The sequence below is a fragment of the Dicentrarchus labrax genome, unplaced genomic scaffold (genome assembly GCF_905237075.1).
Source record: "Dicentrarchus labrax unplaced genomic scaffold, dlabrax2021, whole genome shotgun sequence".
NCBI classification, from domain to species: Eukaryota; Metazoa; Chordata; class Actinopteri; family Moronidae; genus Dicentrarchus; species Dicentrarchus labrax.
Genome location: NW_026136701.1, coordinates 24,202,286 through 24,228,350, shown reverse-complemented (window position 1 = coordinate 24,228,350; position 26,065 = coordinate 24,202,286). Strand labels below are relative to the sequence as shown.

General features: G+C 38.9%; 2 protein-coding genes and 7 non-coding genes across 19 annotated transcripts in view; 2 read left to right on the top strand and 7 right to left on the bottom strand.

Moving 5' to 3' along the window:
* Positions 1–6,624, top strand: part of LOC127362065 (nuclear receptor coactivator 2) — a 54,279-nt gene extending 47,655 nt beyond the window's left edge. For 5 of the 7 annotated variants that reach the window (XM_051397347.1, XM_051397369.1, XM_051397398.1 and 2 more), the window contains 4 exons: positions 246–474; positions 561–729; positions 865–939; positions 1,874–6,624. In XM_051397347.1, coding sequence (XP_051253307.1) covers positions 246–474; positions 561–729; positions 865–939; positions 1,874–1,885 — 485 coding nt within the window. In that variant the 3' untranslated portion in view covers positions 1,886–6,624. The remainder of the gene's footprint in view (positions 1–245; positions 475–560; positions 730–864; positions 940–1,873) is intronic. The other 2 variants (XM_051397378.1, XM_051397388.1) reach the window with 2 other exon arrangements.
* Positions 6,625–11,104: 4,480 nt separating this feature from the next.
* Positions 11,105–26,065, top strand: part of LOC127377638 (ATP-dependent 6-phosphofructokinase, platelet type) — a 62,844-nt gene continuing 47,883 nt past the window's right edge. For 3 of the 5 annotated variants that reach the window (XM_051425762.1, XM_051425837.1, XM_051425918.1), the window contains exons 1-7: positions 11,106–11,331; positions 16,592–16,665; positions 18,711–18,788; positions 19,691–19,880; positions 19,963–20,128; positions 20,559–20,603; positions 21,097–21,205. In XM_051425762.1, coding sequence (XP_051281722.1) covers positions 11,223–11,331; positions 16,592–16,665; positions 18,711–18,788; positions 19,691–19,880; positions 19,963–20,128; positions 20,559–20,603; positions 21,097–21,205 — 771 coding nt within the window. In that variant the 5' untranslated portion in view covers positions 11,106–11,222. Of the gene's footprint in view, positions 11,332–16,591; positions 16,666–18,710; positions 18,789–19,690; positions 19,881–19,962; positions 20,129–20,558; positions 20,604–21,096; positions 21,206–26,065 lie in introns of all 5 variants that reach the window. The other 2 variants (XM_051426100.1, XM_051426012.1) reach the window with 1 other exon arrangement.
* On the bottom strand, positions 22,124–22,215 carry trnar-ucu (transfer RNA arginine (anticodon UCU)). Its single transcript is given in 2 exon segments — positions 22,124–22,159; positions 22,179–22,215. It is a non-coding gene; the product is annotated as a tRNA-Arg (tRNA).
* On the bottom strand, positions 22,657–22,748 carry trnar-ucu (transfer RNA arginine (anticodon UCU)). Its single transcript is given in 2 exon segments — positions 22,657–22,692; positions 22,712–22,748. It is a non-coding gene; the product is annotated as a tRNA-Arg (tRNA).
* Positions 23,538–23,629, bottom strand: trnar-ucu (transfer RNA arginine (anticodon UCU)). Its single transcript is given in 2 exon segments — positions 23,538–23,573; positions 23,593–23,629. It is a non-coding gene; the product is annotated as a tRNA-Arg (tRNA).
* Positions 24,059–24,150, bottom strand: trnar-ucu (transfer RNA arginine (anticodon UCU)). Its single transcript is given in 2 exon segments — positions 24,059–24,094; positions 24,114–24,150. It is a non-coding gene; the product is annotated as a tRNA-Arg (tRNA).
* trnar-ucu (transfer RNA arginine (anticodon UCU)) lies at positions 24,441–24,683 on the bottom strand. The gene is made up of 2 exons: positions 24,647–24,683; positions 24,441–24,476 (listed from the first exon to the last, which is right to left on the bottom strand). It is a non-coding gene; the product is annotated as a tRNA-Arg (tRNA).
* On the bottom strand, positions 25,109–25,200 carry trnar-ucu (transfer RNA arginine (anticodon UCU)). Its single transcript is given in 2 exon segments — positions 25,109–25,144; positions 25,164–25,200. It is a non-coding gene; the product is annotated as a tRNA-Arg (tRNA).
* Positions 25,652–25,743, bottom strand: trnar-ucu (transfer RNA arginine (anticodon UCU)). The gene is given in 2 exon segments: positions 25,652–25,687; positions 25,707–25,743. It is a non-coding gene; the product is annotated as a tRNA-Arg (tRNA).

Sequence of the window (26,065 nt, the reverse complement as noted above, 5' to 3'; positions counted from 1 at the left end):
TTAGAAGATTTTTCAAATGTCAGTACTGACATTAGAGGCAAGATCGTTCCCATTTTTCTTCTCTGTATTAAGTTTTGTAAGACCCCCAAATAAATTAAGTATTCCTTGTATGTAAGTACATTTTAGAGTAGAGTAGAAGTAGAGTAATGTACTAACTAGAAATAAACACTATTAGTTGATTTCCACCCTCGTTATCATAGCTGTCCATGCTGATTATGACCCCTTCTGTCCACTCCAATCTGCAGGAATGAGCCAGCAGCAGCAGCAGCAGCACCAGGACCCAGTGTCAGGCTTTCCATGTGGGGCTGCGACCCCGCAGAGCCCCTTGCTGTCCCCCAGGATGGGGCAGGGTCAAAGCTCCATGCTGCAGCAGAACCAGGGCCAAACCCAGCCCCAGGGAGGAGCACCGGGCTACCAGGCGAGCACCGACCACAACGGATGGCCTCAACCTGCCAACATCTCCACCAGCAACAGGTAACAACAGAATAACAAATTCAGAAGATTCAATGTGAACATGATTTGAGTCTTTTTGGAAATATTTTACATGATCTTTGACTCAGCTTGCCTCCTTCCAGCGTGTACCCCCAACAGTCCCAGTCACAATACTCCACACAACCCAACGGAGGAATGTACAACAGCAACAGCAACATGAACCTGGGTGTGATGGGCAGCAATGGCGGCAACATGAACCAGATGTCAGGACAGATGAGCTCCATGAATACAGAGCAGGTGAGATATTTCACAATTTCAGGTCAGCTGCCAGCTATTTACTGTTTCATGTCTATACATACACTTATTGGAGGCCATGATTCAGTTTCATTTTTGCAATTTGATTTATATTTATTGTGTTTTCCTCATCATCAGGTGAGTGACAGCAGTCTGATCCTGGGGCAGCTGGCGGGAATTGACATGTTGACACAAGAGGGTGAAGCCAGTTCTGTAAGTAAAAGATTGTTGTCTTCGTACACATTACCTTGTATGTTATGATGTTAATAACATATAAGGTAATGTGTAATGTGCAAGGCAATGACACTAATAAGTCAGTAGAGGTAAATGGAAGCTTATATTTAGAGATGTTATTTGTTTTTCATCTACTGTTAAAACTAAATAAAAACTAAAACAAAACTAGAGACAAAAATGACTGCTCTGTGATGTGCATTGTCGTTTCTATATTATATGCTTGACGTATTTACCACAAGACAAACCTGTCAGGATCACCTTGCGATCGTCCTTATGATGACTCTCAAACAAAACATTTTGTTTCATTTGCTGCCGTGTTCCCTGCACCTGTTGTCCTCAAGCGATTGTAAATTTGGTGTACCTCAGGGCTCAATTTTAGGCCCACATTAGTTCCCTGTGTACATGTTACAACTCCCATTGCCACTACACCAATGATACTACAGTAAATCATTTATAATTGTTAAATGTTTCGTGCCTTTTAAGTAAAATTTGCTTCAGCTTCCTGGCCCACTAACAGCTGAGGATGCACACGTGCACAGACGCATCATCTCAGATTAAAAACATGAGTAACTTCTCTATTGCTGCCATGGGTCAGGGCTTGGGTAGCTGAGGCTTACCAGAACTTTGTCATTCTTTTATACTACTTCCCATAGTTATACAAAAGTTCCTTTTCACAAGATAAATGCGTTGTTACCCTCTAAAAGGAAGTTTGGTTTTCCAGTCTGCACATTGAGACACTTTAGAACAAATACATGAGAGTGTAGGAAATCTCTTGAAGCAGGTTCTTGTGATTAGAAATGTGACAAAGGTATATATTATAAATGAAAGGATATCATTTCAGCCCAGTGAGTTATCGTCTTTTTTTAATTTCCCTTGATGATTAATGTGATTCCAATTTTTCTGTCTTTATTAGAATTTCTGCTGACCCCGGCTGCGGTTGAGACAAGGTAACACAGGAGCCCGCGCAAAGAAACACTTGACGCCTGCTCGGCTCAGCTCAGCTCAGTTCAGCTCAGCTCTTGGAGAAGCATCAAGGAGTTGAGGACACATGATTGAAACACTGCTCACTCTGTGACACCAGCCAGCTCAGAGGCACTAAAGAGAGAGGACAACCAAGACATGTAAAAACCTTCTGAACTGCATTCATGTCAGTGTGGCTTACTTCACGCTGAGTTAACATTTTATGCAAAAAGTCAGAATTCGTAGAGGAACTGCCATCTGAACCATCCTGACAGCAAATGCTCAATAGGAAGATACAAGAATATTGTTTCACTGCTGATTCAGGGTTTTGTGGGAAACCTTGTATTTTAGCTATTTACTGTAGGTAATGTTTCGATCCTCAATAATTGAATACAGCTCATATTTATCTGTATACTGTACATCATGTTCAAACAATCAAATTAAGGCTGCTAAAAAATGAACGGTAGCTTTACTGTAACAGTGTGCCGGATACATTCAACATAATCTACATTTCCACAGAATTATTTTCATCAGTACAATTTAATCATGCTCTATAATCTCCACTCTTTAAAAGAAATGCTGTTTTCACTCATAGATTGAAGCCCACTTTGTTGAGCTTTCTTGACGTGAAGCTGCTGTTAGTGAAACTCTACACGTACAGAAGATGATTTACGATAAAGATATTTCAAGTAATGGATGGATTATTTACCCTGAACTGACTTCATAGGAAGTGTTGAGTTTTCATTAAAAGCAAACGAATATACTGTAGAACAGGAAACAGGGAGACGCCTTTAGGTAAATAAAGGCGCTGCCCACTGTTTGAAGATTTAACGTACAAAATACAAATATTGTACTCTAGTACACACATTCTCAAACACGTACACTGTAAACACCAGAACTTGTTCACAAAACGGTTTACTGTTGAACCACATAGAATCACAAACACGATAAAGGTTTTGTTGTGCAGCATTTTAACATAAAAATCAGAATCATATTTACATCTTAAAGTCAGATTTTCTCTTAAATTAAAATGGAGGTAGCAGCTAAAATTGTGTCTGGATGTATCTGGCGCAGTATCTTTGGACACTGTGGAATAAAGTTAAAATTTTGAGACATTAAAAGAATTATTACTATCAACAAATGGAGGATGGTTAACCTCTAGCAGCCTTAACTTGGCTGGAGTTGGATAGAACAAAACACCAGCAACCATTTTACTTTACATGTTTATTAACCGCATACATACCGCCTCAAAATCAAAACAAACTGCATGATGGTAAAGCATAAAATACTACACTCAACACCTTTTAGACAAATGCAAGTGTAAAATAATGGTTATTAGTCCCAGGTTTCTGTACAAGGACCCACGCAGTGTTTGCTGGTAGTATGTTCTCTGGTCAGATGAATGTATTCCCACTGAAAACTGTCATCCTCTCAAGTCTCTGAAGCAGTGTATTTTGCGATCGGGTAAATCTTTTGTGAGTGTTTGAGTGTGAAACTGAAATGACGTCGCAGTTTTGACACTGGAGAAGTGAATGGTTTGACGAGCATAAACGAAAACCTCTGGATTTGATCTTTTATGGTTCAGTTTTAGAGCCTGACTGAAAACGTCAAATGAGAAGGTGTATGGAAAATATTTTACAGGTATTTATAGTTTTGAAGAAGTTTTAGAGATTCTTTGTATGACACACAAAAAAATCAAGAATATCTTTCTTTCAGAAAATCTCTCAAAATGGTACATTTTGATGTCGATTTTAAAATTAATATATTTCAACTGCTGTAGTTACGGGGAAGCTGTATCCCTATTTAATGACTTTTTGAATGAAGGTGACCGTGTATAGATAGTGTACATACTTAGATTTATAATACCCCTTTTCCCAAAAGTGATATTGCAAAATAGCAGTTTGGAGTTTTAGTCCAACAAACAATTCTCAGCAGAAATATTTCATTGGTTGAATTAAACCTCAGTGCGTTGCAGATAAATAACAACAATACAACAAGAGTGCCAGTAAGTTAACGGGCTTATTTGAAGGTTATGATTGAAATAAAATGTATTTTTCCATGCTCTGCTTGTGAAATAGCGGTTTGCTAGAGCTATTTTGAAATTGAAAAATATTTGTCTACTTTGTCTGAAGCTAAATGCTACGGTTCATAATATTTCCTTTCCTAGCGTTTAGCTCTTGCTTGCTTGCTGTGGCGGGATGGCAATGTCAGTTAGTTCGGCATGCTAACACTGGCGCAATGTCCGACTGTCCGCCCACTGAGATTTGACCAATGAAAATATTTCTGCCTGCAAAGCAGCTTTGCCTCTAAGAAAAAGAAAAAAAAACTATAAATAATAAAACGTCATGCTACTGCGATTCATTTTGAAATGACACTTTGTGGTTGCGATGTTCTGGCCTGCAGGAGTCGCTCTCACGTTACAGGCGTTTCGCTCTCTGTCCCCTCTGCTGAAGGACAATTCAGACGTGTGTTGTTTGTTGTCGTGGTTGTTGTTTTGGGTCTTTCTGTGGGTGAAGCTGTCTCTACCTACTCTATGTACTAATGATGAACACAAATTAAAACCAGTCTCAGGAGGGTGTTAAGTTTTGCGCCACGGTTAAAGTCTGACCTTATAAATAATATTCCTAAATTTAAGCTTTCTATTTCACAAAGAAGAGCAGGCAACCCAGAACCTTTACAGTCCAAAGTTATATGAATCTTAATACAGACTGGACCTCGAGTATTTTATTTAAGGTGCTCTATCTATTCATTAGGTGCTGTCTCATACATAAGCTTGTAATTGTGACTGACTGTAAACTGGCAATTTGGATGTGTTGAATCTCTCTGCTTGGTTAGATGGCCCAGAAAATGTGTAAAGCACACACTGTAACAATGATTACTTTTCTTCCCAAAAGAAGAATGTGAAAATGCACACTGACTGCAAAAAGAAACACTGAAAACATTATTATTATTATTATTATTATTATTATTATTATTATCTTAGAAAATGTCCCGTTTTTTCCTTCAGCTTTCAGTGACAGTAAATTATTGTAAAACCTCGAAGAGAAAATGTAAGCCATGCAAATGTCCTGAATGTCAAACTCTTTAAGGTTTAAGGCAATCAAGAGCGGGTGTAAACGCTCATGTACAGTAACTCCTAATGTTTTAGATGAAGGTGAATTATTTTCTCTTGATTTTGACTTATACAGTATATGTATATTGAAGATTTTTTTTTCTTAATCCATAGATGGATATTTTACCAATTGCAAAATACTGTAATTCATGTAAGTACCTTAAGATGCTAAAGACAAAGCATAATGCCTTAGATCTGTGATTCTCTGTCTGGTGTATAACTGTAAGGTTTACAGGTGTATTATATGTGTCACATACTGCTGAGTGAGTGTTTTACCACTTCATACTGTAGGTGTAATGATTAATTAGACAACCAGGATTTTGATATTTTTTTCCCCCCAGAAGTGACGCAGAACAATATGTGTTAACTTGTGTGTGAACTCATGGAAATTACAGAAATTCTGTGTTAACATCAAAAACATTCGGCAAATGAGTTGGTCTGTAGTTTCACGGTACTGTTGCACCGTTTAACGCAGTGTTTTTAAAGGGGCATTAAGTCATCTTTGACCTCTGCTGGTCTCTGTCGGTGACCTGCAGTAACGTCAGTGTATTTTAACAAGCTGGCCTGTAAATGACATTAATAACATAACCAGTGATAATACTACTAAGATTAAAGACCCGTTTTCTTACATTAATGCTTCTAAAGTTCAATATTGAGAAAAATGCTGTGTATATTTTGAATTTTTCACTTTCAGTTCCAAAAGTTAACAAAAGAAGCTCTCAAATGTTCTTTTTTGTAGCCGTAAAAAGATTTTCCCTAAATAAAACATTCTAAACTTCTGGTCCAAAACTTCAAACACATCTTACACTGATTGAATGTGTATTAAAAATAAAAATCTATTATACTAAATAGAAGGTAAGAATTATATTAGTGGCTTTAAGATCTCACTGGTGATACTGGTCTGCATAAAACCGCAGTGCAGGAAATATGTTTCTGCATCGGGGCCAGAGGTCATCAGGATATTTAATCATCTAGTGCTGAACAAATATGTCACCATGCTTTTTGTAGCTTGACGCGGATATAGCGCCTTTATAGCTGAAATGTTTCTTTACACAACAGTAGGGAGGGAGTTACTGTTTAAAACAGCTAGTGCAGGTCAGATTTAATGACAGAAAGCTCATAATAATTCAAATAATCACAGAGTAAAATTACTGGACCTCCACAGAGACATATAAAACACACTTTTTGCCCCCTTTTTAGAATATTTTCAAAGGCTGAATACACAATGATTTGGTAATTTGTGATCTGCTATAAGTTGTACTATTTGTGTTCCACAGTAAAATGGTAAATCAGAGCAATATGTCAAAGCAGAAGAAGAGTGTAGCCGTTTAAAGATCACTGTTTGCAGTTCAAGAGATTTTTTATTGTTTTTTAAATGATCTTTTCTGCCCTGGTGTTCGTATTAAATATCTCAGCGGTGACACAGTCCAGTACATACAGTTTATTCAGAGTGTGAGTGTGTTTATTATGCAAAAGTCCAGACGTTCACACCACTTTATGCAAGCTGTCGACTCTAATGTTGCTTTTGCCAATTGCTGCTCGTTAATTTATGATTCATGCCACTGTAAATAAATTATTTTTATTGAGCGGGACTTCTTCTGTCTTCTCATTTCATCCACTATAGGACCCAGACACTGACTGCCTCTCAGTGAATGTATGAACAGACTATTATTCACCTGCAAACTAATGATGTCTCATCACTGTAATATGTTAAAAAATTAGTTCTCCCTGTGTGTGCAATGCTTGCTTTAGATCAGCAGGGGGCGACATTTTCCAGGGATTTTAGGTATAACAACTGATCATATTCCAGTATTTGTTGTTTTTTCTCAAAAGTTCCCATCATTTGCATCCATTTTTATATTAATCTTATTAGTGTAGTGTCTTTATTAATCCTAAAAGAAATAATAAATATACTGCTACTATACACACACACACACACACACACACACACACACACACACACACACACACACACATATATATATATATATATATATATATATATATATATATTAAGTTAAGTTAAGTTAGTTAGTTAAGTTATATATAATATATATAATATTGTACTTTACTTTTTATTAATTAACCTGTAATGCCAAAACAAAATATAAGGTTATTAAATATTCTATTTACATGGGATATTTTAAGTTAGAATATATTATATCATTAACTATTATGGGTTCTTATGTTAGTTTTTAATATTCTCTATATAAGCAGAAAAATCTTCTTTTTCCAGACCCCCATTTAAATGTTAATGTCTGAACCGAATGGCAATTTATTCTGTTTAGGAAGCAATCTCTGCACACCCATTGGATGTCTAAATATATACTGTTTATTTATATATTATATTGTTTATGTTTAATATGCCAGTTAATAAGCCCCAGGGGGTACTTCAGCAGTTGCCAGAGGGGTATGTGAAAGGATTGTGGTATATGAACATAATGAGTTAGCTGTAGAGAAGAGAAGTCTAAATAATAAACTTAAAGTAATGGATAAATGGTCAAAATAGCAAAAACATCCAGTTTGTGCCACAACTGGTTCTGAATACAAAGTTAACCAAAAAAAACCCCAAAACCATTTAAGTTCAACTGGTAGAAATCTACTAAAAACCACTTTATAATGCTAAATAACATCCAGTTTAAAATCAGTTCAAATTCACACATTTGGAACATGACTGGTGGTATTGATCACGGGGAACCTGCGGTCATAAAACAGGACTGTGGGGGTACATCTGAGAAAAAGGAACTACAGCCAGGCGTCTGTGAATACTAAAAGCCAAGCTAACCTATGATACCTGATCCCACACCCCTGACCTCTTTCTGTACTCGTTGACTCTGAGGGGACGGCACTGACCCTACGCCGTCGTCAGGGTTATCTCGGTTTGTCCCTGGACACGACACAGAAAGTCTGTGTTTCAAACTGTGGACATGAAGTTTAAAAGATGTGTAATAAAGATATGGCTTTCAGTTGCATTATGGGAAGTGTAGGATGATAAAGTGCCCGCCTTTATTCCTCATTTCCTTATTAAACATCCTCACATGTTTATTTTATATTTGTAGACGGCAACATTAAACTGGAGTCACATTCCTTCACTGTAATGCAATAAGTTATTATTATTATTATTTAGTTAAAAGGGATTCTGAGATTTGGATTCTTCAGTGTAAGATAAGAAACACTGTTGTGTAGCTGTTTGTAAAGACACACCCAGACTCATGTGGCGTTCAAGAAGTTCCTCATTTCAGATGTTAAGCCTGCATTTGGAGAAGTGAGGAGCAGCCAGATGTCTTTAGTCAGGAGGACTTAGCACATATGATATAACGTTGGCTTCCCAAGACTCTTCCCCGCAGAAAGGAACTTGAAACTGTTCGAGTCCCCGATGTCCCCTGCGTGGCCCCTCCAATCTAATCGCACAGCAACGGTTCCTTACTCTCAAATAAAAGCTTTTTTTTTTGTCATGAATGTTACGAAACAGAACAACTGATGGCTGGAGCGTGAGATGCCGTACTGTGCTGGCAAAGATACAGTCAGTGAGATAAAGCCTGCAGCATGCAGAAGGATTGCTCAAGGTCATGAACTTCAGTTAAGGTCATCAATTCTGTCTAACTTGTGGTTTAAAGAGTTAAAATGATCATATGATAATTGTTTAGTACAAATATCAGGACTTTAGAATATAATAAATACATTAAAAATGACTTTGGACCAGAAATATATTAGTAATATCTGAGATTTATGTGTCTGTATCCAGTTCTTTGTTGCTGGCGTTACATAATTAATCTAATAATCTAATCTCTTTGTGTTGCATTATGTTAACTGTTCATGCTGTTACAACACTTTCTTAGTGTTTGTATTTCAAATAAACGTATGAATTGTTACTGGAAGTCTATTATTTCCTGGCTGAAAAGACTCAGTGTCGGTTGCGGTTGGTTGGAATATGTCTATTCCCACAGTACGTGATCTGGACGCCCATTGGTGGATTCAGCTGTCAGTCAGGAAGACACCGCTGTGATTGGCTGTGAGGTTCTGGCTTTGGCTCAGAAAGGTCGTGAGAGTCAAAGAAAGATAGAAAAAAAGTGAAGACCTCTCACTCTGCATCTGTGACAGCAACTGGGTGGAAAACGAGGAAAAACACTACAAATATTCTCTGTTATTAACTTTACTTTCATTAAAACATATATAAGTCAACTCGCTTTTTATAGCCAGAACTAAAAACAATCATTTTATCTTAAGTTCAATCACTGGACCCAGTATACACCTGCACTGTGCTCTCTGTACACATACTTACATACACAACAATAAATACACTTTCACTTAATTTGTAATAGTATTTTTCTAACAGCAAGTCTACATTTCTCTATTTTATTTTAAGCTTCTTTCTAAAATGATCTGCACGCATACTCACTGGTGCTCTGAGAAGTGGGTTATCTTAATTCATGCCCCATTTAAAGCAAATGAAAGTGGGCCAATAGATGGCTACATTATTATGCATTTTAAGAGTTAAGTATTCCTTATTCCTTCCTATATCCACCTTCCTCTTTTTTGGGGGAAAAAATTGAGGGTATTTTTTGGTTGGGTTGTGGGGGGGGTTTTTTTTTTTTTCTTCTTTTTTTTTTTTTTTATTATTTTTTTTTTTTTTTTTTGTTTTTTTTTTTTTTTTTTTTTCCCACTCTCTTTACCAATGTAAGCATCTGTTTCCCATGTCAACTGACCTTATTTTCACAGCAGCTATCTTACATTAATAGGGGAAACACAGTGCCAATGAAAAACACTAAGGGAAATAACACATTTATACTGGATGAAAAAAAATGCACCGTGAGGGATTTTTGCCCCAAAACTCTACTGGCATAGCATACTGTCTAATAATCTAATAGCGTTATTACTATCATGTTTATGATAGGAGGGGGTTTTTGAGAGACTTTGTTGGGGTTTTTTTTATTGGATTTAAAACCTTTTTTTTTTTTTTTTTTTTTGTGGTTTTTTGCCAAAAAGCAAAAAAGGGGGTGTTTTGAGAGACCTTTGTGGGGGTTTGTATCATAGGATTACAAACCTATTGTTGTTTTATGACTTGCTTTTATTTCCCAAAAATCTACTCTCAAAAAAAAGGGCTCGGGCAGTTTGCAGAGACCTTGCTGGAGGTCTTTACCATATGATTACAAAAGCATCTGTTTTTTTCCCCAAATGTCAACAGACATTTTCATCAACAGCAGCTACTTTTGGGTACCCTATGACCCATTAATAGGAGGTAAAGGTCACAGGCCCTTTAAAAATGACCAGGCCAGTTCTATAATGTTTATAATCTCGGGCAGTTTGCAGAGACCTTGCTGAAGGTCTGTATCATAGATTACAAACTATTGTTTTCTTACTACTGTGGTTTTGCCCCAAATAACTACATGGCATCACATAAAGGAGCTCGGGCAGTTTGCAGAGACCTTGCTAGTCTGTATCAAAGGATTACAAACCTATTGTTTGTCACGGTTTTTTTGCCCCAAAAATCTACATGGCATCAGCATAAAGTGGGCATGTCTGCAAAGCGGAGACTTGTGGGTGCCCTTATGACCCATTCAGATCCTCTTGAGGTCAGAGGTCAATGGGATCCCTTTAAAAATGACCAGGCCAGTTCTTCCATCGCCAGAACCTGACTTTGGAGCGTTATTCTAGCACGGCGTGGGTTATAACAATGGATGCGGTACGTCTTTTAGTTTCATATGATACCTGTATCTTATGTGGGAGAGGTGAGGATAATGTGGCGGCCAATTAGCTTTCAGGGGTGGCCACCCCGGTCCCCCACCTTTGAATTCCCCCTCTAGTCAGAGTGCTGCTTTTGTGCATGTTGGCTCACTGCAAAGGTTGTGCTACACTAAATGGAAAAAAAACTAAAACTTAATTAGTCTCATTGATAACACCTGGATTTACCCTATTAATTCACATCAACCTTTTTTAATTGAAATGAAATTCTACCCTGTGTAATTTACCCATGGAAGTAAAAAAAAGACACAAACGTGTAGTGAGCCATCTTCTTTAATGCACGATCTTCGGTGAGGAGGGTGGGGGTGTGTGTACATGGAGCTTGAGGGCGGTGACCACTGCAGTCCTACTACAGTATCTGTGCAGTCTCGGACGCTGTCAGAGGCTCGCTGTGTTGCTTTGTTGTGTTCACACTTTCTGACAGGTGACAGGGAACCCGGGCTCAGGCATGGCTGGCGCGGTGGCACCGAAGCGGCAGGACACCCGGAAATTCTTCGAGAATCTGTCCGGGGCTGGCAAATCCATCGGGGTGCTGACCAGCGGAGGAGATGCCCAAGGTAACGTCGCGTAGTTCCATCATCGGACATGCCCCGCTACCGGTTGTGACCGCAGAAATAAACAGCAGGGAAACTAAACCCAGCTCAGTGCAGATGAAGATAAAACAAAAGGGTTGATTTTGGTTTGATAGTGTAAATATTAGACGCCCCCCCCCACTGGTACAGGGATATTCTGGAGGAAGTTTGCTAATTGCACATATTTCAATTGGAGAAGAGCACTGTAGCCAAACACCTGTCCGATAATGGATGTGTGGCCGCAAAGCTTGTCCGATAAAGGACCCCTTGCGTTACAGCTACATCAATAGTAAATCAATGAAGGGCGCAGGGTAACAAAGGCTGCGTCTCCGTGCGTAAAAGAGGAAAAGTTGGGTATTTTTTAGATGCAGCTGATACATGTGGATTCTACCTTCCTATTTATGGGATGTTAAATGAATCTGAACGGCGGTTACGCAACAGCTGACGCTCCCGGTCACACTCCTGTCACACATTTGTACATGGATGCTACAATATTTCTCCCGGATGGAGCCTTTTTAATGCCACATTCAACCACAGTGATAATCCGGGCCTGCTATAATAGAGTCCCAGTGGAATGGGTGCGTTTGGTTTAATTTTGGAAAGCAGCACTAATATCAACAAGTGATCGCGATCAATGAATAATTCAGAAGACATCTCCCCCTGACATGTTTCCTTTCCTTATAATGCACCATTACATTTTATATGCGCTGTGCTGCCTGCGTCCCTGTGCGCATCCACGGCGCTCTCAGGACATATAATCTAATAATCTAATGAGTTATTACTATAATGTTTATAATAGGAGCTCGGGCAGTTTGCAGAGACCTTGCTGGAGGTCTGTATCATAGGATTACAAACCTATTGTTTGTCTTACTGACTTGCCTTTGTTGTATTGTTGATTGGAAGAGATTAGAGATTTTGTTAATATTTCAAAGTTGATTTATAAATATGTTGTTAATTTTACATTATTTCAACCACATCCCAGCACTGAATGTAATAAGAATTGCATTGGACCTGTAATTGTCTGTGCAGCATTTAAAAGTTGCCTTCTTAAAGTTCATAAATAGCAATCTCATGGGTTTGGATTAGAAATAGTAAATTAGTACAAAGTGAAGTAACAGTGATCCAGTCAACTTCTGGAGAAAGAATACGACAGAAGACGAGTAAAAACACGTGTCTTTCATCAGGGAGGATGAGTCGTGAGAGGACCAGTATCAATGCATCCACACTGAAAACCCCCTCACTCATGACTCAACCTTTCACAATAAAGCTCACATGTCTCAGTTTGCGCCGCAGTGCTTTAACTTTGAAGGCAGACTCTGTGGGTTTCCGGTGTGTGTGCGGGTTGCTTTACCTCATCCTGTCACGCAGGGTTGTGCCGCCTACGTGAGGAGCAGCGAGTATGCAGTGATGTGGTGGGGAAGAGAAGGAAAAGGACATTAATGCATTAAATACACATTCTGTCCTTTAAAGTGAGATTGTTATTATTTTACATTGTCATTATAGGAGAAATAAAAATACCTTTGATATTAATCTAACCTCACTTTATGGATATTTGTGTGACCTTTAGTGCTCATAATATGTTCCTAAAATATCCTCAGTACATTTATTTTTACTCGGACACACATCGTCCTTCTATGGTTTATCTATTTGCCATTGTTGGATTACAGGCTGTTACATAACGCTGTGCGCCTATAGGCTGTTGTTGAAGTGTTGTTCATGTTGTTTCTCAGTCTCACTGCAGAGTATGGTGGCGCCTCATATCACAGTCCCAGCCTGTGTAGTAACAATGTGTAACAGTGTGTTTTCTCATCCTCGGAGCATCTGAGGTTTGATTGAAGAGTTCTTGAGATGCCAATAAGTGGTGCAGGGATTGTTGTTGGTTCTGGCTTTTGTTCTTGTGACTAACTGTCTAGTCGTCAGCCTCTGGGTCTTCTTTAGAAGCTGAAAAGGAAGGCTGTTCTTCACCTGATTGGTCCTCTTTCTGTATAGTGTAAGCTGTCTCCAGACGGAGTTGAGTTGATACCAGTTCATTCTAAGAGAGCGAAAGCCGAAAACTTTGAGTAACTCTGCAGTAACTGACACACCGAAGAGCTCAGAGTCGTATAAATCTGTTACCACACTTAAAATGAGCCCACGTGGATGAGTTCATACTCTGAATATAGATCTGTGCTTGCATGAATCTGATTAATAATCGACATTACAATAAAATCAACGGCTAAATGTCCGTTTGTATAGTTTGACATTAAGAGACAGAGGTTCCCTGTTTCATGAATTACACGTCCATCCTCTCTATGACGGTAAGGGACAGGTATTGGTTCAGTTCACCTTCTTTGACTCACTCAGATCTGTCCCATTCTATAATCTATAATTCATTTACAACCGAGATACAAAGAAAGTCTGATCCAGACTCTTCGATAGGTTCTGACTTTTCAAAAACTTTTCGAGGTGTCGAGTTAAAATTTGCCGCGACTGCCTGTAAATTCCGGTTCATCAAAAACTTTTACAACCTTCTTTAATTTCAACAAACTTTACATGACTTTCTGTTAACATAGGAACACCAATATTAACCTTGCACAAAATGTTCCTACCACACACACACACACACACACACACACACACACACACACACACACACACACACACAGTGGAGATGTTTAGTCACTGCAGCCGGCCGGAGAGAAATACTCATAGCGTTTCGTTATAGCGAGAGCTCAGCTGGGACACAGACACAGACATGAGAGGCATTTGTGTGGTTGTGTTTGAATCACCTAATTTATTTGGTGCATTCCTTTTTTGTTAAAAATCATTAAAACACATTTCACACGTTTGCACGGATCCCTTCCAACCAATCAGCGCTGACCTGGTCTCTTAGCAACACTAGCTCATCCCATCAGCCCATGTTAATGTACAGCGCTGCCTGGAAGCACATCCAGGCTGGCATACTGTGTTTCTACTGCGGGGCAAACTCCCCACTGTGCATCAGACTGCATGTAACCTGCATCTGAATGTTACAACTGAAGCCTCAAGGAAGCAGTAGTTATGGAAATGAACTGTTTATTTAATTCTAAGGTAGAGAGGTAAGAGAGAGCAGGATGACACTGAGCTCCACTTACTTTCTTTTGTGTTATAAATCTGACGATCCAGTCTTCAGTGGATTGATGTGATATTTTAATTCAGTTCAGTCAGACAACTCAGGTTTGAAATGTTTATTACAGCAGTACAGCAGATTCAGATTTTGGCGTCCAGGCTCCAACCTCATCACTCCCCGCAGATATGTTTACATAGAGATATTGGGGAGTGATGAGCAAATACCTTAACCCCCCTGCCGGAGCCTACAGGTGGATGCTGGGGTGGTGGTGGGGCTTACAGCGCAGCAGGCAGCAATATGCAGGGCAACAGCGGCATGGTGGGAAATTGTGCAGTTTAAATAGACCGCCAGATTGGAAGGGTGATTATTGAATGAGGCCTGTCATGTGTGTATATCAGCGCAGCTCGAGTGGACTGCCTGAACTAGCTCACAGGCTTCACTCCATTTTAGACCTCAAACAACTAATTGATTAGTCAAGTGACAAATTAAAAATTGGGCAAACTTAACTGTATATCTTTGAGTATTGGGCTGAAAATAATCGGCTAATTAATCGATTATGAAAAGAATCGTTATTTGCAGCTCAAGTTCAGAGCAGACTCACATCAGCTGCGTGTTCACTGACAAAAGATGGAAGTTTTACGACCTCCTGGGTCTTAAGAAACCCTTTCACAACTTGAATGTGACAGCATCTAGAAACCTTTGTCGTTGTAGAAATACATTCTTCATGTTACAAAGCAATCTACAAGGAATGTGTGATTGCACGTATTTGATTGGATATCGCAGCCTCTTGCCGGAGAAGGATGCATTGCATTGTGGTATGACAGATGACCCTGTGTTGGTCTGCCACAGCTCTCTGCAGCGCCGCCAGTCTCAGTGAAATGAATGAGGGGGGCTACGTTTTGCCGCTGTCCGTCAGACAGGGACCTGGTGAACGGGCCAGGTTGTTTAAAGCATGTGGCGTGGGAGGACATTTGGCCGAGAGAGCTCTGTCGGCTGTGAGGGGCAGCTTGTGCCTGCTGTGCTCAGTGCTTGGACTCATACGGAGAATGGGCTCAGAAAGATCTGCCTCCTGCCTTATAACAGCCATCGTTTCATATCAGCATGCGTCACACAACAGAAGTCGTTGTAATGAGCAGGATGATCCCCAGTGAGCCTTCAGGATGCTTGAAGTATAGGTCTTTGGGAACGAATGATGGACAATTTCTTTTGTGCTTCCACACCCATTTTCTCCATCAGGCTCATTAAAGTTTTATCACAGCTCTCAGTCTGCATGCAGGATGCTGCAACAAGATACATCTCTGAGCCCAGACATCAAATACATCTTTTAATCAGTCAGTACAATCAGGGTTATCAGCCTTTGTGTGCTTGTATAAAACTGTACAGTCAACGTGTTGATTCACAGACTGTCTCATATTTATGGTCTGTCCTCTTTCTAATTCCAATAAGTGCTCCGACAGACGCTTTTGTGATTCGGCACAAGATCCTCAAGGGCACTCTCGTTCCCTCTCTCTGTCTGTCTGTCTCTCTCTCTCTCTCTCTCTCTCTCTCTCTCTTTTGACCTCTTTACCTCTCCTGTGGTCTGCGGGTCTGTCTGGCTTCTGCTGCTCTCTGTCTGTGCTGTTATTCTGTTGACTATATTATCTTTCTCTCTCTCTCTTTCTGTCAGTTTTGACCTTATTAAATGGTGATATAACCAAAATTTAGTTGAAGAAGGATGCTTCGCAAATTTTTCCTTCAAAACGCTTCAATGTTTTTATGCATGCGTTAGATGAAACCTTTATTACAGATATATAAATTGAGCTGAGCTTTCTAGTCTGTAGATGTAGATGTGAAATATCCACCATCACATCCAGAAAGGTCAAACTGTTTTAGGCATTGCATTTAAGGTTGATTAAACGTGATTTTTTTAATGAGCAGAAACAGCTTTTTTAAATTGTTTTCTAATGTATCACAAACACTCCTAAATTACACTTTTTAAAGAACATTTTGAAAATCAGTTTGAAGTTCACTGGACGTTTGGATGCACACTAATATCACAGGTTGTCTGCTACAGTGCTTGGTGCTGAGACCTGCAGTAAATGCATCCTTTGTTCATCCGTTTCCATCCATTTCTTATTGTTTCTATGACAACCCTAACCCTCTTCTGTCCTTTTCCAGGTATGAATGCGGCGGTCCGGGCTGTCGTCCGAATGGGCATCTACGTGGGAGCAAAGGTTTACTTCATCCACGAGGTGAGGCACGGCTCAGGCTCCGGCTCCAGACATGACCTCCGTCTGCAGTCTGCAGTCCCTGTCCCACTCACTGAGACACATTAGTACTGACAACCTGGGCTGCCACTGTCTTTGAGAAAAATACCTGATATCGTCCTATGTTTGTTTGGTAACAGAGTTGTGCATTCAGTGGATTTGACCTTAAAAAGTTAAGTCCAGTTAAGTTTAATAAAGTGTCACATACGTTCAAATTAGAGTAACACCTAAACAAGCTATTAAAATTGCTTATTTAATTATTGCTTCACCTGTTTGTTTACTTGCGCTTTTCACTGCTTTGTTCAATTATATCAAAAAAGGATCATAGGGTATATATACAGGGTTGTGTACATGTAAATAGGAGTGTAAATTCACCAATCACAGAAGATATTTAATGTTAGGTTTACTAAGAAGAAGGCAGACAGGTATCAGGGTCGTCCTAAAAATCGAAAACTTTTATATTAAACTAGCTACTAGCTCTTTTTTTGCAAAACAAACTTCATTGTGGTTCTTAAGCACATTTTACAGCCAGCGGTCCGATTAAAACAGATGAGGATTGTTAAAACACCATTCAACATGGTTAGCCACCAAATGGATGTTGTAGGTGAATTTAAGTGGCTGTTTAGGAGTTCAGTCGCTGGATTATTAAGTGCATCTGAAAAGTGTCTTCTCCTTCGAAGGCAGTCTACAGTGCTGTACACATCGTCAGCAGAAGCTGCCATTTATTGTTATGGGTGCTTTTGGTAATACAGTATTTTATTGTTAGGAATATCACACTGCTTTGTCACTTGCAGAAAAGGGGTCTCGGTTGTTGATATCTCCTTTAAATGGAATTGAAGGCAGTATCTTAACCTTTTTCACCCTTCCTTGGTGGATATACATTTTGGATTCTTGGCCTTGTTTTCAGCTGGTTGTTTTATTCACTGTCCCCACAGTGAAATGGTACTTCCTGCTCATTGCTGAGACTATTTACACTCCCCATAGGGCCCGTCTATATTTATAACCTGCTGCTAGTAAGCCAAATATTTGCAGCATTCACATGGATACTGTATGTATAACACAAATCATATGATGGTTAACACTGACTTGTTTAAAGTAAATTCAATTTCAAATGCATATATTTAAGATAAAGCCAACTAATTAGAATCTTTCACTTCAATGCATGACCATTTTGCTTTACACCAATGCATGGTGATAAAAACCTTTAATATAGAATAAAATACTCTCTGGTTACACTACTTAAGGATTACAGTGATTCAGATTCAGAGAGGAAGAGCAACAGTGAATCCCTGGCTCCAGAACATCTCAGAGCTGCTCGATATCGAACGTCTGAGGAGATATTTGCGGTTTGAATGGAAATGACGCCACTGATGGCAGTGACAGGGTCAGATAGAGACGATCTGCTCTCAGTGTGGGTATAATTGGATTACCAGGGGCAGGCTTCATCCTTCACTGTCTGCACTGTCATCCTCATCAGCCTCGAATAACCACTGGGCTGTGAGTAATGACAGCTGAGTGCCACGATGCCTTGATTTTGGTTTGTGCTGTGGCTGATGGTTTGGATACAATGCAAGTAAAAGATAGTGGAACCGAAAAAGCATAACTTGTATCCGAAAAAGCATAACTTGTAACATAATCTAATTGTAATTAGTTGATCAGCAGAAAAATTAACTGAAAGCTATTTTAATGCTTGATTAATCATGTAAATGATTTTTTTAAGGACACATACTCTGGTTCCAGCTTCTTAAATGTGAGGATTTACTGCTTTTTATTATCTTATGTGATAGTAAACTAAATATATATTTGGTTTTTGGGTCTCTGGGAATTGTGATTGTGTACATTTTATAGACTAAATCATCAATTATTGAAAAAAGTTGACAGATTCATTGATAATAAAACTGCAGGTAGTGGCAGGCTTAGACATATAATCACTGAGGATGAGACTTAAGTGACCCATAGTCACAATTACTGGTTACGTAGATGTCATAAATGATCCACTGAACTTTTTTTTTACTTGTGTCTCCTCTCAGGGGTACCAGGGGATGGTGGATGGTGGAGACAATATCAAGGAGGCGACATGGGAAAGTGTCTCCAGCATGTTGCAAGTGGTGAGTGGAGCTTTCTGCTGCGGTTTCAGGTCACACACACTGAAATAAAACTGTCCATGTTGACTCTTCTGTGCCGTAAACAACAAAACTCTCAAATTCAGCTGTCATTAAAAGACTTTATCCTGTGTTATGGTTGCAGCTGCAGATTTTAGCACCATGAAATGCTATTTGTAAATGCTTTCTGACCGAGGAGCAGCAGTGCTGTGTGAATATCTGCTGTGTCTGATCATCATTGGAAGTGACTCAGCGCAGCCTTTAGATTCGAGCCACATGAGTCTGTGATTGAATTAGACCTTTTCACCGTTTGTCATAGTCAGACTCTCATTGTCTTAAGTGAATTACATCCAGTGCAACTGTGAAAAAACGGCTTGCAGACCAGCAATATTATAATATATACTGGTATATATTGTAACAGTTTTATACTCTTTTATGATAACAATTAGTGTTGGGCAGTAACTCATTACTAGTAATAATAATAGTATCTCCAGTGTAACTAATTATTAATGCATTTCAGTAATAATATTACCCTCCAAAATATAATTATTTACAACATTTTACTTTTGTCGTCACTGCCCTAGTGAGTTGAAATCCAACAATCCAATCACATCCTTGGATTCATTTTTGTAATCGTGGAGGAAACTAGTTTGAAAGATGGAAACATTGAGCAGCTGGAAATATTTCATTACTGTCATTTTAACAAACAAAACTGGATTTTAATCGCAGTGAGTCTGAATTTTTTGTGTAGCTGCTGTAACAATCAGTATACAAGACTTAAAAATAATGATCTGTTGAACGGTTTCAACAAAGTATGTTTTCACTCAAGACAACAGAATCGAGTCAGTAGAAAAGCATTTAAAGTATAGAGTAACGTGATCTGAGATTGTAATTTATGTTTCCTTCAGGGTGGCACAGTCATCGGCAGCGCCCGCTGTAAAGAGTTTCGTACCCACGAGGGCCGCTTGAAAGCCGCACACAACCTTGTGGAGCGCGGCATCACCAACCTGTGTGTGATTGGTGGTGACGGCAGCCTGACTGGAGCCAACCTGTTCAGAGAGGAGTGGAGCGGCCTGTTGGATGAGCTCGTCCAGCAAGGTGATTGCCCACTGCAGGGCTTTTCACTCTGGCTTTACAGGTGTAAGGAGACTTCATCTCCGTCCCTCTCGTGTTTTTTCAGGTCTGATCAGTGAGGAAGCAGCCCGCACTAACTCGGTGCTCCACATCGTTGGCATGGTCGGCTCCATCGACAATGACTTCTGCGGCACCGACATGACAATCGGCACCGACTCGGCACTGCACAGGATCATCGAGGTGGTGGACGCCATCATGACCACAGCTCAGAGGTGAACAGATCCCGAGAGGAGACGGAGTGGAGATGTGACAAAGAAGGAACGCGAGAAGACATAAGAAGACTAGATAATACAAGGCTTGAGACGTTAAGACAAGAAGTGAATGAGAAAATAAGACATGATAAGAAAAAAGAAAACAAGAGAGGACAAGACTAGACAAGACAGAGCACACGGTATCCAACTACAGTAGGTTAGCTAGTTAACCAAGATAACTTTTACTTTTACATCCATCTGTTGCCATCAGAGTCCAAACCTCAAAGACTCTAGAAATGGTTAAAGTTGAGAGTGAAAGCTTCACCCAGCGAGCGTGTCTTCGTCATTTTTCCTGCACTGATCTGTTTCGACAGATCAGTCCACTGGGTTTAACTGATGAGTACTTTTTCTTGTTTCTGACATTCTTTTTGTCTTTCACTGTTTCTTCCAGCCACCAGAGGACATTTGTGCTGGAGGTCATGGGCAGGCACTGCGGGTAGGCACTGAAAACATATTCAAAGTCATATTATAAAGAACACACCACCATAGGCATAAAATCTGAGTGTATTTTTTATGCAACCAGAACAGTGGGATCTTCATTTGTATTTAACAAAGTCCCAGTAACATCCAGCATCGAGCACTCAGTTCCTGTTTACAGCACTGCTGTCTAACAGTTGGGTTTAAACAAAAAAACAAAGTTAAGCACTGCCACAGATCTTTTGTATGTCAATTTTTTATAAAAAAATGTTTTTGAGAATTGGTACAATATCAGAAAACATTATATCTTGATACCCAAGTGTGTCAGTTATTAAATATGCTATAGCAGACACACATTCTCAAACCAAACAAACCAAAATGTATGCAGACAACAGTTTGAATATAACAACTCAAATCTAAGATCCATTTTCAAATTTGATTGCCTGACAAATATCTGTTACAGGGAAGCAAAGATTACATTTTAAAAAAAATATGTGTGTGTGTATATGCAGATACCTGGCCTTGGTCAGTGCCCTGGCTTGTGGTGCAGACTGGGTTTTTTTCCCAGAAATGCCTCCTGAAGATGGCTGGGAGGACAACATGTGTCAGAAACTGTCTGAGGTAACACACACACTTACACAAACACACACTTACACAATCAGTTATGTTTCTCTTTAATGTTTTACGTATGTGGCAAGTATGTATGAACTTAACTCATATACGCATACTCAGACACACAACATACGCAGTGTAGTTTAACACCTTTTGTATATGCTTTTGTATATTAATCAAAAGTGTTGTGTCATCAAATTCTAAGAAGGGTTTTGAAGTGCACACCAGAAGTAAAAGTGGTTGTTGAAGGAGATCCAATGTGTGAAGCAGCAACTCGGATTTAAACTCACATCTTAAACGTTTTCACCAGAATTCCAAAGCACCACAGAGCCAGTTATCTACCTAAATATACCAGAACAATGCGACTGAGCATAATCCACTCATGGTCACATTTTTAAGATTGCTTACAATATAAAGTAGCGACTCCGGTGGGACTCGAACCCACAACCTTTGAATGACATCTCAAGCATTTGACTAGAAGTCCAATGTGCTATCTATTGCGCCACAGAGCCTCTTAGATGGGAATTTTAAACTCACAAACTTTCCACTCTCACACAATACACACACACAAAGTTGTAACAAAGACTTCAGTTGGTTGTTCATCTCAACTTTACTTGTACACACCGTAAACACAACCCCATTGAAGGCATCATTTAAAAGTTTGGAGAATTCTATTGGCAGATATAGAATATAATATTTATGTTTTCATTAGTGTATAATCACCTGAAAAACGGAATTGTGTGTTTGTTACAGCAGAATGAGCTGTTGTCTCTTTCTTTTCTGAAAACCTCCATGTTTCTACAGTTGCCCTTTCACATTTGTTCATGAAAGTTGGAAATCAAAGTGCATGCCAACAGCCAGAGGAGAATGTTTTTAATTTATATTAAGACAGCAATTTCTGTATTAAAGTATGTCCCTTTAAAGCAACGACTCTGGTGGGACTCGAACCCACAACCTTTGAATAACAACTCAAGTGTTTGACTAGAAGTCCAACACGCTATCCATTGCGCCACAGAGCCATATGCACCACAGATTATGACTCACAAAGTTTCCTCTTTCACACAATACACACTTACAAAGTCGTAACAAAGAAATCAGTTGGTTGTTCATCTCAATTTTACTTGTACACACAGTAAACACAACCCCATTAAAGGCACCATTTACACAGATGTCAAAGAGGAAATAAAGCCAGTATCTAAAGGAGTCTATTTATAATGAAAGAACAATGTACATTACTGTATGTTTTTAATTTAGATTAATGTACAGTAGGTCAACAATTTCTATATGAACGTCTGTCTCTTCAAAGTAATGACTCTGGTGGGACTTGAACCCACAACCTTTGAATCAACAACTTGTTCATGCAAGTAGGAAATCAAAGTGCATGCCAACAGCCAGAGGAGAATGTTTTTAATTTACATTAAGACAGCAATTCTGTATTAAAGCATGTCCCTTTAAAGCAATGACTCTGGTGGGACTCGAACCCACAACCTTTGAATAACATCTCAAGTGTTTGACTAGAAGTCCATTGCGCTATCCATTGCGCCACAGAGCCATTTACGTTGAATAATTAAACTCACAAACTCTGCGCTCTGACACAATACACACAAACAAAGTTGTAACAAAGACATCAGTTGGTTGTTCATCTACACTTTACTTGTACACACCGTAAACATAACCCCATTGAAGGCATCATTTAAAAGTCCAGTTTTTTACATTTTGGAGGATTTATTGGCAGATATAGAATATAATATTTATGTTTTCATTAGAGTATAATCACCTGGAAAAAGGAATTGTATGTTTGCTACCATAGAATGAGCTTTTGTCATCTACACTTACTTTTCAGAAATCGGCCATATTTCTATGGTAGCCAAGAACGGACAAACCAAACACTGTCTCTAGATAGGGCCCTTCGTTTTTATTTGTGCAAGTAGGAAATCAAAGTGCATGCCAACAGCCAAAGGAAACAAAATATACACTTACAAAGTTATGTCATCTTAACTTTACTTGTACACGCAGTAAACGCAACCCCATTAAAGGCACCATTTAAACAGATGTCAAAGAGGAAATAAAGCCAGTATCTAAAGGAGTCTATTTATAATGAAAGAACAATGTACATTACTTTGTGTTTTTAATTTAGATGAATGTATAGTAGGTGAACAATTTCTTTATGAACGTCTGTCTCTTCAAAGTAATCACTCTGGTGGGACTTGAACCCACAATCTTTGAATCAACAACTTGTTCATGCAAGTAGGAAATCAAAGTGCATGCCAACAGCCAGAGGAGAATGTTTTAATTTACTTTATATTATTATTATATATTAAAGCATGTCCCTTTAAAGTAGTGACTCTGGTGGGACTCGAACCCACAGCCTTTGAATAACATCTCAAGTGTTTGACTAGAAGTCCAACGCGCTATCCATTGCGCCACAGAGCCATTTACTTTGAATGATTAAACTCACAAACTTTGCGCTCTGACACAATACACACAAACAAAGTTGTAACAAAGACATCAGTTGGTTGTTCATCTACACTTTACTTGTACACACCGTAAACATAATCCCATTGAAGGCATCATTTAAAAGTCCAGTTTTTTACATTTTGGAGGATCTATTGGCAGATATAGAATATAATATTTATGTTTTCATTAGTGTATAATCACCTGAAAAACAGAATTGTGTGTTTGTTACAGCAGAATGAGCTGTTGTCACTTTATTTGCTGAAATCCTCCATGTTTCTACAGTTGCCCTTTCACATTTGTTCATGCAAGTAGGAAATCAAAGTGCATGCCAACAGCCAGAGGAGAATGTTTTTAATTTACATTAAGACAGCAATTTCTGTATTAAAGCCTGTCTCTTTAAAGCAACGACTCTGGTGGGACTCGAACCCACAACCTTTGAATAACATCTCAAGTGTTTGACTAGAAGTCCAATGCGCTATCCATTGCGCCACAGAGCCATATGCACCACAGATTCAGACTCACAAAATGTTGTCTTTCACACAATACACATTTACAAAGTCGTAACAAAGAAATCAGTTGGTTGTTCATCTCAATTTTACTTGTACACACAGTAAACACAAACCCATTAAAGGCACCATTTACACAGATGTCAAAGAGGAAATAAAGCCAGTATCTAAAGGAGTCTATTTATAATGAAAGAACAATGTACATTACTGTAAGTTTTTAATTTAGATTAATGTACAGTAGGTCAACAATTTCTATATGAACGTCTGTCTCTTCAAAGTAATGACTCCGGTGGGACTTGAACCCACAACCTTTGAATCAACAACTTGTTCATGCAAGTAGGAAATCAAAGTGCATGCCAACAGCCAGAGGAGAATGTTTTAATTTACTTTAAGACCACAATTTCTATATTAAAGCATGTCCCTTTAAGGTAGTGACTCTGGTGGGACTCAAACCCACAGGCTTTGAATAACATCTCAAGTGTTTGACTAGAAGTCCAATGCGCTATCCATTGCGCCACAGAGCCATTTACGTTGAATAATTAAACTCACAAACTCTGCGCTCTGACACAATACACACAAAAGTTGTAACAAAGACATCAGTTGGTTGTTCATCTACACTTTACTTGTACACACCGTAAACATAACCCCATTGAAGGCATCATTTAAAAGTCCAGTTTTTACATTTTGGAGGATCTATTGGCAGATATAGAATATAATATTTATGTTTTCATTAGTGTATAATCACCTGAAAAACAGAATTGTGTGTTTGTTACAGCAGAATGAGCTGTTGTCACTTTATTTGCTGAAATCCTCCATGTTTCTACAGTTGCCCTTTCACATTTGTTCATGCAAGTAGGAAATCAAAGTGCATGCCAACAGCCAGAGGAGAATGTTTTTAATTTACATTAAGACAGCAATTTCTGTATTAAAGCCTGTCTCTTTAAAGCAACGACTCTGGTGGGACTCGAACCCACAACCTTTGAATAACATCTCAAGTGTTTGACTAGAAGTCCAATGCGCTATCCATTGCGCCACAGAGCCTCTATATGCACCACAGATTCAGACTCACAAAATTTTGTCTTTCACACAATACACATTTACAAAGTCGTAACAAAGAAATCAGTTGGTTGTTCATCTCAATTTTACTTGTACACACAGTAAACACAAACCCCATTAAAGGCACCATTTACACAGATGTCAAAGGGAGGAAATAAAGCCAGTATCTAGAAGGAGTCTATTTATAATGAAAGAACAATGTACATTACCTGTAAAGTTTTTAATTTAGATTAATGTTACAGTAGGTCAATGATTTCTATATGAACGTCTGTCTCTTCAAAGTAATGACTCCGTGTGACTTGAACCCACAATCCCTTGAATCAACAACTTGTTCATGCAAGTAGGAAATCAAAGTGCATGCCAACAGCCAGAGGAGAATGTTTTAATTTACTTTAAGACCACAATTTCTATATTAAAGCATGTCCCTTTAAGGTAGTGACTCTGGTGGGACTCAAACCCACAGGCTTTGAATAACATCTCAAGTGTTTGACTAGAAGTCCAATGCGCTATCCATTGCGCCACAGAGCCATTTACGTTGAATAATTAAACTCACAAACTCTGCGCTCTGACACAATACACACACACAAAGTTGTAACAAAGACATCAGTTGGTTGTTCATCTACACTTTACTTGTACACACCGTAAACATAATCCCATTGAAGGCATCATTTAAAAGTCCAGTTTTTTACATTTTGGAGGATTTATTGGCAGATATAGAATATAATATTTATGTTTTCATTAGAGTATAATCACCTGGAAAAAGGAATTGTATGTTTGCTACCATAGAATGAGCTTTTGTCATCTACACTTACTTTTCAGAAATCGGCCATATTTCTATGGTAGACCAAAA